At 40.1% G+C, this 13,634-nt stretch overlaps 1 protein-coding gene across 1 annotated transcript in view; it reads left to right on the plus strand.

Moving 5' to 3' along the window:
- The window catches only part of Plxnc1 (plexin C1), a 150,587-nt gene that overhangs the window by 76,355 nt on the left and 60,598 nt on the right, over positions 1–13,634 (plus strand). The window contains exon 10 of the mRNA XM_090328397.1: positions 11,671–11,810. Coding sequence (XP_090184523.1) covers positions 11,671–11,810 — 140 coding nt within the window. The remainder of the gene's footprint in view (positions 1–11,670; positions 11,811–13,634) is intronic.

A 13,634-nucleotide genomic window follows, 5' to 3' on the forward strand; every position in this document is an offset into this window, starting at 1 on the left:
TTTTATAGTTAATCACCTAATTTAACATGTCTGTCATGTTGAAAAGAACATTTCCAGTCATAATATGCATTATCTTCCATTTCTAGGCTCTATTTGGCTCTATGTAGAACACCACTCAGTACTATCTTTGCTCAGCTAACACAGTTCATTAAGCATCTATATGTGGCTAAAAACAAACAAGAAGAAGACAAGTCCTGCTCTCATTAACCTTGGAGTCTGACAGGGGCAGACAAATTAAAAACAACAGCACTGAGGAAAAAAGAAGAAGGCTCAGTTTTCTATTTCATGACTGATCTGTGGCTGTGACTTATCCATTTGCAGCTATTTAAGGTCAAGTGCCAATATAAATAAGTAGCACATTTTTAATCATTACTGAAAAGTTGATGGTAACTTTAGGTGAATTAAGTAACAGGCAGAAGGAATGGGAATCCAAAAGGATTATGCAGTTAATTAAAGGAGTAGAAAAGCTTGGTGTGCCAATACCTCTAGAATTTGAAAGTCTTTGAGGTTTAATTAAGTGATTGGGCTCTTTTTCTCTTCTCATTGGTTTGTAACAGGAAGTTGGATCAAGGAAACTGCTATTTTTTTCTTTCAAATAAATATCCCTGCTAATTTTGGTGAAATACATATAACAAACAGTTTAATATTCTTAGTGTATAGTTCAGCAGTATTAAGTACCTTAACAGTAGAATGCTGGGTGCTTGTTGGATGGCTGTTCTTTCTAATATCCAGAATGATTTCTATGTTGCAAAAGTGAAACTCCACAATCATTAACGAGGCCCTCCTCCCTCTCTCCCCAGCCAGTGGGCTCCACTGTTCTGTTTCTTGTCTCTATGAATGCACCTGCTATAGGAACCTCATACAAATAGATTAGGCTTTTTGTGGTTGGCTCATTTCTCTTAACATAATGTCTTGAAGATGCATCCATGACACAGTGTGTGTCAGAGTCTCTCCCTTTTGAAAACTGAATATCAATCTATGCATAGGTGTATGTACCACATTTTGTGTGCCCATCCCTGTTTGGATTCCATTCATGTTTTAGCTGTGAGGAATAACCCAGCTAGGAGCACAGAATTCACATATCTCTATGAGATGATTCTTTCCATTCTTTTGCTGTAAACCCTAAAGTTACAAAGTGTAACTATACTGTACTACTAGTTTTATTTGCTTTGTTGTTGCTGTTTTATGCCATTACTGGGGCTTGAAGTCCACATTCTTGAGCTCTCACTCAATCTGGCAGTCTGCAATTTGAACCATACCTCCACATTAAACTTTTTGCTGGTTAATTGGAGATAAGAGTTTTGTGGGTATGTCTTCCTGCACAGGCTGACTTTGGACCTTAAATCTCAGATCTCAACTTCCTGAGTAGCTAGGGTTACAGCATAAGCCACCACTCCCTGGCTTACATTAAGTTTCAAAACTGGGGACTGTGAGTTCTCCAACCCTGCTCTTACCTTCTTAAGATAGCTTTAGGGGGGAAAATGAAACTTTTAACTTTGAGATAATGGTAGATTCATATATCATTGTAAGAAAACAATGCATAAAGCTTATACTCAGTTCCTTCTAAAGGAACACCTTGGAAAAAAAAAGTAGCACAAGATCCTAGTGAAGACACTGACATTGTCAGCAGGCAAGACAGAGCAACCCATTGCCACAGAACTCCTCATGCTGCCTCTATTTCCCCACCTCCTTCCTCCTCCGAGCCTTCAGCTCTGGCACCTGTCAACTGCTGATTTGTTCCCCATTTCTGTAGTTCTATTATTTAAGAATTTGAGGGCCAAAGGAAAGCCCTGGACTAGGAAGTGAAAGGCCCTGAGTTCAAACCATAGTACTGCCCAGAAAATGAATTTTATGTAAATAAAATCATCCAGATGTATCCTTTGGACGATTTGTCTTTTTAAAATTAAATTTATTTTTAACTGGTACATAAAGACAGAAAAATTGCCCCATGTGATCTAATTCTCAGGAAGTTTGTCTGAATTCTTTTATAGATCAATATTTCCTTCTTTCCTGTTTTGCTGAGTAACAGACCAGGCGGTGGCTGTATACATTTTTTTTTTCATTTTCACGAAGAAAGAACAATGTAGCATTTGCCTGGTAGCTTCCTGAATCTTTTGAACTTTCGCTACTGCATAAGTAACAGAATTAGGGTCACCAAGACAGAAGGAGGAGGATGAAAATAAAGCCACATCCAGCTCTGCCTTCAATTCCTCTGTGGATAAAGTTTGCAGAAAGGCATTTGTTGATACTGAAATGTTTTCTTTAAACCCATGACTCAGAACAGAGTTTCAGTTTGTGTATGGAGTGCTGCTTGTCACAGGAGGGATTTCTCACACTGCTATCTTATCAACACATGGGTTGTGGAACATTCTGGTTGCAACTGTGGGTCTTCTTGTGGGCCTTGAACAGAACACCCACCCACCTTTGAACTTTTCCTCACAGAGAAGCCTTTGAGAGTTTCCCTTTTATGCGCTTACCCGTAGCGCAATACTGGGTGCTTCCTGAGTGCCAGACAACACAGAGATGGCATTTCCACTCACCTTTAGGATGTAGGAAATCTCCAGAACTGTGGAGACAAAACAGCAGCCATTTCAAGCAGAGAAACCAGGACAAGCAGATGTGTGGTAGGGAACCAGCAAATTCTAAACCACTCTCTACAGGAAATCTTAAGTAATTCAATTTGCTTGGAACCAAAGATGCAGGTTACAGCACTCAAGGTTGAAATGACCCAGGAGCTGGAATGTCAAGACCTCAAATGCAGGCTCTCTGGGAGTTTTGATTTGATTCTTCATGGCAATAGAATGCTGTTCAAGAGATTAATTTTATTCTGCTTTATTCCTTTTGTGGGGCAAGTACTGGGATTTGCATTCAGAACCTTATGCCTATTAGCCACGTGTTTACTTCTAAGCCACATCAGTACCCCCTCTTTGTTATTATTGTTTTGTTTTGGGGGGACTTTTTGCTTTAGTTATTTTTTTTGAATAGTATTGCAAATCTTTGCTAGGGCTGGCCTTTGAATGAGATCCCCCTGCTTATTACTCCCACAAAACTGGAATTACAGGCACACACCACCACACCTTGCTTATTTCGTTTTTGAGAAAGCGTCTCAGACCCTTTCTGATCTCACTGACTCTCACTGGCCTACAGTCTTCCCAATCTCTGCATGTATAATAGCTGAAATGATGGGCAGGAGACTCCCACCAACCTGGCTTTCTTGTTAATCTCCCTTCTTTCTTTCCTTCCCTCCTTCCCTCCCTCCCCCTCTCCCCTCCCTGCCCTCCTCCCTCCCCTCCTTCATTTGTTCATTCCTTCCTTTTTCCCTCCCCTTCTCTCCCTCCCTTCTCCCTTTCATCCTTTTATCCCTCCCTCCCTCTTTCCCTTCATGCCTTCATCTCTTCCTCCCTCCTTTTGTCTCCTTCCTTTCTCCCTGTTATCCTGTCTCCTACCCAGTTTTCTCCTCTTCCTGTTTCTCTCTCTCTCTCTCTCTTTTTATTTTGGAAGTACTGAGGATTAAACACAGGGCCTGTGTTTGCTGAGCAAACTATTTTACTGCTTGAACCATAACCACAATCCAAGACATCTTTTTAAGTGTTTGAATTTACTTATGCATGGATTTGGTACTTAGGAGACAGGGTTCTTAGTCTAATCCAGCTGGGCCAGTTGCCCTCAAATTCCTAACCTTTAGATCTAGCTCTTTATCCTGCCCCCCAAAACGTAGTCATTTATGAGGGTGAGGGTGGGGGGACTGCGTTAAGGAACAGCATGACCAAAATAGGGATGGGAGGTTGTCTGACCTAGACTGAAAACTAACAGCTCTAAAGGCCAGGCTCTCTTCCCCCCACCCCCTTTCTCATCTCTCCCCACACCATCTATATTTATATTAAATGAAACCTTAAGGACCCTTAGTTCTGGTTCCTTTCCCCAACCAACTTCCCTTCCACTTCCTAACCATCTTCTACCTGTACCTTCACTTGCAGAGAGCAGAGCGTGCTGTTCTCCCCGCTTGTTGTCGAGGAAAGGCTGTGGTTGATGTATGATACAACATCATTCTAATCCTGCTGTTGCTCATCACATGCTTATCACTGGAAGGCAGAAATGAACTGTGCCATGCCTTGTGTCTTGTTGCCAAGCAATGTACATTGAAATGGTTCTTTTTTTCCTCTCCTTGTATCCTCATACCTCCTATTCTCTTCCTTCATGTTTTTTTTCTTCTTTTGAGGTACTGGGGATTCAATCCAGGGCCTTGTACAGTCTAACCAAGTGCTCTGCTTTTTTTTTGATAAGCCCCTTCTGTCACTTTTTTATGTACCTTGTAACTTCTCCAGATGATCCAGATGGACTCTTCAGGAACCTTCCTTCAGAAAGGAAATTCAGTTTACTCTTCACATTTAGAGTAGCTTCTGTGGGCCTTGCACTGTTCTGAATACCATAGGATGCACTACTCATTTTTCACTTATTCCCTCACAATGTATTTGCTGAGCAACTATGGCACAATATTCAGGCAGTAAAAGTGTGTTCCTCCTGTGGCTTATGTTGTAGAACGTAGAATAGAAGTCGTGATCTCTTTTCGTGAAAGAATTGAATGTGTCCAACAGAAAGAGATACTCAGAAGAATGCCAGAGTGTACTGATTCAAATTGTGGTGGCTACTAATTAATTATTGAGCCCTTGTTACATCCTGAGTTTATGGTCTTATCAGTTAAATTTCCCCCATTAACACATGCAGAAATTTGTGGCTCAGAAAGATCTGAACCTGGGCTGTCTGATACAAAAAAATTCTGCAGTTTTAACCACTTATAATACAAGTTGACTAGATATAAGCGTGAGACCACATAGTATTGACACTAAGGATCCATCTGGTAGACAGGAAGGTTGTATTGACTTGTATTGACTTCTCCACGTTAAGCTGTCAGTGTTGGCTCTGTTTGTGTGACAGATGCTCTCTGCTGGAAGAGGAGCTTATGAGCACTGACACAGAGGAAAGAGGGGTGGGACATAGTATGGTCAGAGTGAAGGAGTGAGACCCAGGCCAGGCTGAGCATCTTCTTCAAGAGTGGGAGAGCCAAAAAGGCCAGAGATGGGGCATGGAGGTCCTGAGGAGAGCAGAGCACAGGAATCTCACCTTTGAGCTGAATGCCCAAAGGCAGGTGAGATTGAATGGTTGAGATAAGTTGAATTCTGAGCAAAAGCTGTCTTCCTTGGTGCTGGGGATTCAGTTTCTTTGGCCAATTCTGAGCCACGATTTAGAAGCCAAGCACTGGTGGCTCACCCCAGTTAATCTTAGCTTGTCAGAAGGCTGAGACCTGAGGATCCTGATTTGAAGCTAGCCTGGACAAGAAGAGCCTATACCACTCTTGTATCCAGTTAACTAGTAAATAGTCAGAGGTAGAAGTATGTATGGCTTAAGAGGTAGAGCACCAACCTTGGGTAGAAAATGCAAAGCAAAAGCATGAGTCCCTAGTATCAGCCCCCACACAAAAATCTGGGTAACCTGGGGAGTAACTTTGACGAGCCCACCCTGGGCTAGGTGAGGTTGGTTCATTAGTCAGAGAAGTGAGTCTAGATCCATCTGTCACCTTTCCTTGGAAGTCTCTGTGTCTCTTGAGGCACTGCTGACTACTGACAGTGTTCAGAACCAACTGGAAGTGCATCTCAGGTTCCTTAGAGCTTGTGCCCTGGACCCTCAGAAAGAGAATGGCCCAAGCGGCTGTGCATTGAATGTATCGACTTTTTATAGCACGGAACACTCACTGTGACTTCTCATTGGCAGAATTGTATCTTGCTATTTTCTTCTCATATTTCACCTCTGTTTACACTTTCTTGTCTCCACTGTAGATTCACACTCTGCTCATTTTTTACATTTTATGAATACACGTTGCTTCCATCCTCATCTCAGTCATTAATAAAGATGTTAAATAATTCTGAACCAAAAAGTCACCCCTATAGGGCCCTACAGGACACTTTCTTTTAATTAGTTGTGCTACCTTTCATCTCTCTCCTGTCCTTTGGTTTCAGATTTCCAGCTGGTTTTGAATGCGTGTGACTTTTTATCTAGTCCTGTTTGAACTAATTTCATGAGTGAAAATCTAAGAGACGTTTTTACCAAGTGTTGACTCAGGTCCAGGCCTACAGAGAGCTGTTATATTCTGATTCTTTTTAAAAACAGATGAATAGAGTAGAATCTGGTCTTAATAAACCAAGTTTTCCTAATGTACTTCTTTCCAATATTCATTTCAATCAGAATGGTGTATTTCTTCATTAATATCATGGTAATTTGAATTGTGTTGATATCAGACTCCACAAAAGGTATTCTGGCTGTCAGGAGTAATCCTCTCAGACCTTTACAAAGATAATTTGCTATTTCTCATATTTATAATGACTTAGTTTTTGAAACAACAACAGCAAGTCATCTAATTAACCAATTTCCAAAATGCTTTGTTAAACAAAAGAGGGAGTGAGTTAAATTCAGGAGAGACTAGAGCTCATACTAGTTTACTAAATCATTTAAAATTGTACTTCTACTTAAAAATAACAATTGTCTTTAAAATATAATTGACAGGAAGTAAGCTATTCTGAGGTTAATTGCTGGACACCATACGGCTGCTATGGTTACCTTCAACGGCATTTTTATTTGGTGTGTGAAACCCTTGGAGCTATAAGAAATCTTTGTATGGAGCTAACTCAGGGTTCTAAATTAACCCTTCTGTGTGTAAACTTGATTTGGCCACTTCACATTAGATTTCAAATTCACTTTTTGGTTAAAATACTACTGACACAGGGACCAGGAGTTTGGCCTACTGGTAGAATACTTGCCTAGAATGCACAAAGACCCGGGATAGATTCCTGGTACTACATACAAGCCAGAAGTGTTCAAGCTTAAGCTTGAGAAAGCCCAAGGACAATGCTCAGGTCCTGAGTTCAAGCTCCATGACTGGAAAAAAGAAGTGGAGTGGAGCAAGCCTATCACCCTATCTTAAGGGCTAGGATACTTGAACACTTCCAGGCTGGGCTACATAAAAAGACCCTATATCAAAAATAGATATAAAACATAAAATACAAAAAACTTATCCAAGAAAACTGAGTATATAAAACATTTGTGGGGCAATCATACTTTCCCTTTTCCCTTTTACTGGAGTTTTAAAATTTTTTATCAACAAATATAGAAAAATTTTCTTTTTTTTTTACAACTTCAAGTTTTATTCTTTTGAGCCATTTGGCAAAGTTTTCATTTTCTCTCTCTCTATATATATACATATATATCCACAAAAATTATGTATTTTTTTATCTTAGTAGATGTACAAAGGAGCTACTGTTCAACAAATCCATTTGAGGATCTTGATCACTGTCATACCTTTTATCATTCTACCCCATCCTTCCCTATACAACCCCTTCCCCATTTTCTTAATTTCATAGGATATGCATTGAATGTTATGAGTTCATTCTTTCCCCCATTTCCTGTCTTTCAATTAACTTTATTGTGGGACAAATTCTAATTCTAAAGCTTTATTGTGGGATAAATTCCAAAATTGACTAAGCATATATCTTTAGGTTTTTTGAATTCTGAATATGAAATATTGAATTTGTATGAATAAAATACAGTAAAAAAATGAACCATCAAATTTGCATGGGAGCTTAATTGGGGGGGGCAGCTGTGGAATTTGAACTCAGGGCCTGGGAATTGTCCCTGAGCTCTCTTTTTTTTTCTATTTTATTTTTTTATTGTAATTAATAAAAGGGTTACATGATATTTGCCAGTTAGAAGGTGCATTAATTCACATACATTGATACCCTTTCACATGTCTTGGTAAAATTTTTAAAAGGTGTTGGCAGTCATAAAGTATAGCCATATAGTTGCACATTTTTAAAACAGCTTCTTGTACACCTGCACTATTTATTTGGGGGACCCTCTTGATAGCTCTGAGCCCACTCATTAAGATGAAAAAGAGTTCTCCTGCAAACAGGACAGCCACTTTGACCCTCAGACAGCACCCGGCAGCATCTGCTTTCTGTGATATGCCACGGCTGGATTCCGTCCTAGACACCAGTGGAAACTTCTCAAAACAATAAGGTTTCAAAACAAAATCCTTTTGAAGTGGCAAGGCTGTCTCTACTCAAGGGGAAATAAAAAGTTAATAAGACAACATGGCAGGTCCTCGGATGGTGTTGGTAGACCCATTTAAGGAGCAAAATAAAACTCTTTAAAAATCTTTTTTTTCCCCATTAGTTCTAAGGCTTTCTTTCTCCTCTATAGAAAGTAAAAAAGTACACATACTTGACATGTTTGCAGTTTCAGCTTCAGCAGGCAACCACAGTATAAATGTAAGGAATCCAGAGGACTTTCTGCTAGTTGATTTGGAATTTGAATATAATCTGCACTAAAGTTTACACTTTACAAAAAAATGCTGGGCATGGTAGTGCATGCCTGTAATCCTAGTAACTCAAAGGGCTAAGATCGGGAGATTGTGATTAGAAAGCCAGCCCAGGCAGAAAAATCTGTGAGTCTCTTATTCTAATCAACCACTAACAAAATCTAGAAAGTAGAGGCATGGCTCAAGGGTAGAACAAAAAGCCTTGAGTGAAAAAGCCAAGTGAGAACATGAGACGCTGAGTTCAAGCCCCACAACTGTCATATACAAAAATAATCCTATCTTGCCTCTCTAAGAAGACTGATTCTTCTAGAACAGAGCTTTCTAATTATTTCTCTTCTCTTCTCTTCTCTTCTCTTCTCTTCTCTTCTCTTCTCTTCTCTTCTCTTCTCTTCTCTTCCTTCCTTCCTTCCTTCCTTCCTTCCTTCCTTCCTTCCTTTCTTTCTTTCTCCTTCTTCTCTCCCTCCCTCCCTCCCTTCCTCCCTCCCTCCCTGCCCCCTTCCCTCCAACGCTTCCTTTCTTTTTTTTTTTCTTTTTATTGGTCATGATGCTTGAACTCAGGGCCTGGGTATTGTCCCTGAGATCTTCAGCTCAAAGTTGTCACTCGGCCACTTGAGCTATAGTGCCACTTCCAGTTTTCTGGTGGTTGGCGATAGAAGTCCTATGGACTTTTGTGCCCAGGCTGGCTTTGAACTGCAATTCTCAGATCTCAGCCTTCTGAGTAGCTAGGATTACAGGAATGAGCCACCAGCACCCAGCCTCACTAATTATTTCTACAAAGACCCCACAGTCCATAGTTTAGGCTTTGCAGGTCTGATGGTCTTAGTTGAAACTACTCAATTTGAACACTATAATGGGGAAAGCAGCCAAAGACAATATTCAAATAAGTATTTATGAAATTTAAATTTTATGTACCATAGAACATACAAACAAAACAAAACAAAACAACAACAACAAAAACATGACAAGTAGAAGAAAGGATTTGATACACAGGCTCTCATTCACCTACCCTTACCTAGTGTATTCATACGTCATGTGTTCTTCACCACAGGAATGCTGTCCTAAGGCCCCTGTAGGTCCTCAATAAATACGCACTCACTTGGCTGTGACCATGGGAAAGCACAGAGGGAGCCTTTGCTACACAACACACACACTTGACATTTGCAAGGGATTTATCTTGAAGTTGTTGCTAATCCCCCCATTCCAAGTACCATTCTAGCAGATAATTTCCCCCATAAATTCAGTCAAGTATAACAGAATAATTAAACCGACCCTTTTAGGCCCTTCGTGATTCAGTACATACAGGGCTGAAGTCTTTTACAAAGTGATTAAAATAAATTCTGCCACCAAAATCAATTCCTTGTCACGTTACATCATTGCAGTGATGACATTAATGATGAATTTACCACAATCTCGCGATAATGACTGATGGTGACCATCTCCACATAGCACTTGTTCAAGCCAAGGAGGGAAATAGAGGACAATGGTTCCATCGAAAAGGGCAGCATTCCAGCAAGGTCATCCTGATAAGTGTTAGACATGCAGTGCAGCAGAGCTGGCCCCATTGCCTGAAGGAGTAGATGTTAAACACATGCTGGATGGCACAAAAATCTTCCCTAAAGACTTAATGTCTTCCTGCTGCACTTTATCTTCCCAGCGGATACCCCCTAAATCATGCCACATCATAAAATGACATGCTGAATTGAAACCCCTTTGTACAGCTGCTGAAGAATACATTTTAGGGCTAGGAGTATAGTCTAGTGGTAGAGTGCTTGTATGAAGCCCTTGATTCGATTCCTTGTTACCACACACATGGAAAAAACCAGAAGTGGTGCTGTGGCTCAAGTGGTAGAGTGCTAACCTTGAGAAAGCCCAAGAACAGTGCCCAGGTCCTGAGTTCAAACTCCAGGACTAGCAAGATAAATAAATAAATAAATAAATAAATAAATAAATAAATAAATAAATAAATGTATGTTCGTTTAAAAATAAAAAAATAAAAATGACCGCATTTATAGGAGAATAGTGAAAGTTATGCAAAATTGATTGGTCTTGAAAAGGGGATGGGGGAGGTAACTTCTTGCTGTCAAATAGAGGATGTTGGTGTTTTCAAATGGAGAAGTGATCTATGCCTACATGAGAGGAAGCTAGGTACCTGGTAACTCTGAGGCATTTATTATTGCCTAAGAAAGAAACTGGGTGGCAAGGAGGAACTGTGATATCTACAAAGCATGGAGAAGACAAAGCTGGAAACAATAGTTCAGGTACCCAATTCTTTAATACTGGAAAACAGAGCTGGTAGATTTCTTGATGGCTTTTTAAAAATTCTTAAAAAAATTTTTTTTTGCCAGTCCTGGGCTTGAACTCAGGCCTGAGCACTGTCCTTGGACTTTCTCAAGGCTAGAGCTCTACCACTGAGCCTCAGCACGACTTCCAGCTGCTTTCTATGTATGTGGTACGGAAGAATCAAACCCGGGTCTTCGTGCATGCTAGGCAAGCACTCTACCACTAGGCCAAACTCCTGGCCCTAAAAATTCTTTTTAATATATTGCTTGCTTTTTTTTTTTTTCCTGGTGGCGGGGTTTGAACTCTGGACCTGGACACTGTCCTTGAGCTCTTCAGCTCAAGGCTATCAATTTGAGTTATAGTGTCACTTCCTGTTTTCTGGTGGTTAAATGGAGATAATAGTCTCACAGATTTTCCTGCTAGCTTTGAACTGCAATCCTCAGATCTCAGCCTCCTGAGTAGCTAGGATTACAGGTGTGAGCCAACGGTCCCAGCATAGTGCTTGCTTTAAATACCTAACTGAACAAACCAAACATACAGCGATTAAATTTATGGGGAATGACATTTATGTCAACTTAATGATGAGTTTGTTGTTAGCTTATAGTCAGTGGACTGATTTTCTTTCTTTCCTTCCCTTCCTTCCTTCCTTCCTTCCCTCCTTCTTTTTCTTTGCATTTATACCTGCCTGTTGAGCCTTGGGAGGCTGTTAGGTAGTGAGCATTTCCTAAATTCAAGTAATATCTCACTCCTCAGAATGTCAGACTCTTCAGCTGCATTTTCACCTGTCTTGTGAGACAAAGACTAATTGGTTTGACCTCATGCTGTTGCATGTTGAGAGACATGAATCTTCAGCTCTCTTCCTTGAATTCATTGATTTCATTAAACACTGTCTGCCTGTGTTTGTAAAGTGTTGTAATTTCCCAGTGATTTCTTCAAACCACAGCACATCAGCAGAATTTTTTTTTGGAATAATGCCATTTCTCAGCTTGTGATCTGGTGTTTTAATCTTCTGTTTCCAATAGGTCTTCTACATTAAGACCATTGAGCCACAGAAAATATCGACTTTAGGGAAAAGTAACGTGATAGTTACAGGAGCAAACTTTACCCGGGCATCAAACATCACCATGATCCTGAAAGGAACCAGTACTTGTGATAAGGATGTGTGAGTTGAAATACTAATAATTGAACCTTGATAATGAAAAGCTAAAAACCAGTGCCAAAGAATATCAGTGTGATTAGAACATTTCTCTAGTCAAATGATTGTCTTGGACTGCAGTGGGCCAATGAGATTGAGTATCTGATAATTCCAATAAGTAAAATAATTTTAACAGTGAACCTCAGGTTCATTGATCCCAACCTGTTCCTCTCCCAAAGATTTCTCAGTATATGATCATTTCAGAGGGTTATCTATTAAAGGCCTTGATTTCTTTTCAAAACGTAAATAAGTATAGACAGTAGCATATGTAATTGTTAAGATGATGCACTCAGCCAGGAACCAGCAACTTGTGCCTGTAATATTAGCTATGTAGGAAGCTAAGACCTAGAAGACTGAGGTTCAAGGCCAGCCTGAGCAGAAGTAGGGGCAGAAATGTGGCTCAAGTCATAGAGCACTAGCTGAGCAAGCAAGCAAGCAAGTGATAAGCCAAATAAGTGTAAAGCCCTGAACTCAACCCCCAGAATAGGAATGCTCACATACACAAAGTCAGACAGATGATGCACCTAGAAAAATTGTTGCAAACCTTGGAAACTGATAGAGTATTTTATGAAACAACTCTTTCAATGTGCTGACCTAGCAAATGATTTGAAACTATTTTATGTAGAAGTTGTGTTCAGTTGTTTTTGTCAGTACCAGGTTTTAAGTCAAGAATTTGCTCGCCTGCTTGCTCAGCTGGCATTGTACCTCTTGATACATGCCTCTAGCCATGCTTTTTGATGGTTATTTTGGAAATGTACTCTAGCAGACAATTCTATCCTAACTGGCTTTGAACTGTGATCTTCCAGATCTCAGCCTCCTGAGTAGCTATGGGCATGAACCATAGGCACCTGGCAAAATGTAATTGCTTTGTGTGTCCATGTCTGCACATGCATGTGTACACATGCACATGCTTGTGCTGGTTCTGGGGCTTGAACTCAGGGCGTGTGCCCTGTTCTTGGGCTTTTTTGCTCAAGGTGGTACTCTACCACTTAAACCATAGCTCTTCTTCTGGATTTTTGGAGAGAAGAGTCTCATGGACTTTCCTGCCTAGGCTGGCTTTAAAGTTTGATCCTCAGGTCTCAGCCTATTGAGTAGGTAGGATTACATATATGAGACATTGGTGCTGGCTAAAATTTTATTCTTTGTAGTCTCTTTCTCCTAACTGATTTGAATTTTCCTTTCAAATAATTAAATTATTTATATAGTTTATTTTTTAAAAAAGAACAGAACACCCTAGACATAAATACCTGCCAATGTGCTAGTATTTGATAGGACATATGACTCCATGGTTTCTGTAATTTCTTGTCCTCTAACTGATCATAGCAATAAAAATAACAGGGGAAAGAGTCCAAGTACATTACTGATTTGTGTATGTACACAGGTACATGCTTGAGCTTGTACTAGGAATTTAACTCAGGACCTGGAGGCTATCTTCTAGCTTTTTTATTCAAGTCTGATGCTCAACTAGTAGAGCCACAGCTCCATTCCTGGCTTTTGTGGTTAATGAATCTCATGGACTTTCCTGTTCAGGCTAGCTTCAAACTTCCAACCTCAAGATCCTAGCTCCTGTGTGACTAGAATTACAGGAGTCTGTCACTGGAACCCAGCCTTCACTGAGATTCTTGAACAAATTGTTACTCCCCTCAACACAGATGGAATAATAATAACATGACAGATCATTTGAGTTTTCTGCTTGTTAGCTTTCATAACTTCAGACTAATTTGAGGTAAAAGATGTTGAGGACTACATGAAATATAATACTGAGCTTATTTTCATCATGGAAATACGGTT

Source organism: Megascapheus bottae, chromosome 2 (genome assembly GCF_031878675.1).
Source record: "Megascapheus bottae isolate mThoBot1 chromosome 2, mThoBot2.hap1, whole genome shotgun sequence".
NCBI classification, from domain to species: domain Eukaryota; kingdom Metazoa; phylum Chordata; class Mammalia; order Rodentia; family Geomyidae; genus Megascapheus; species Megascapheus bottae.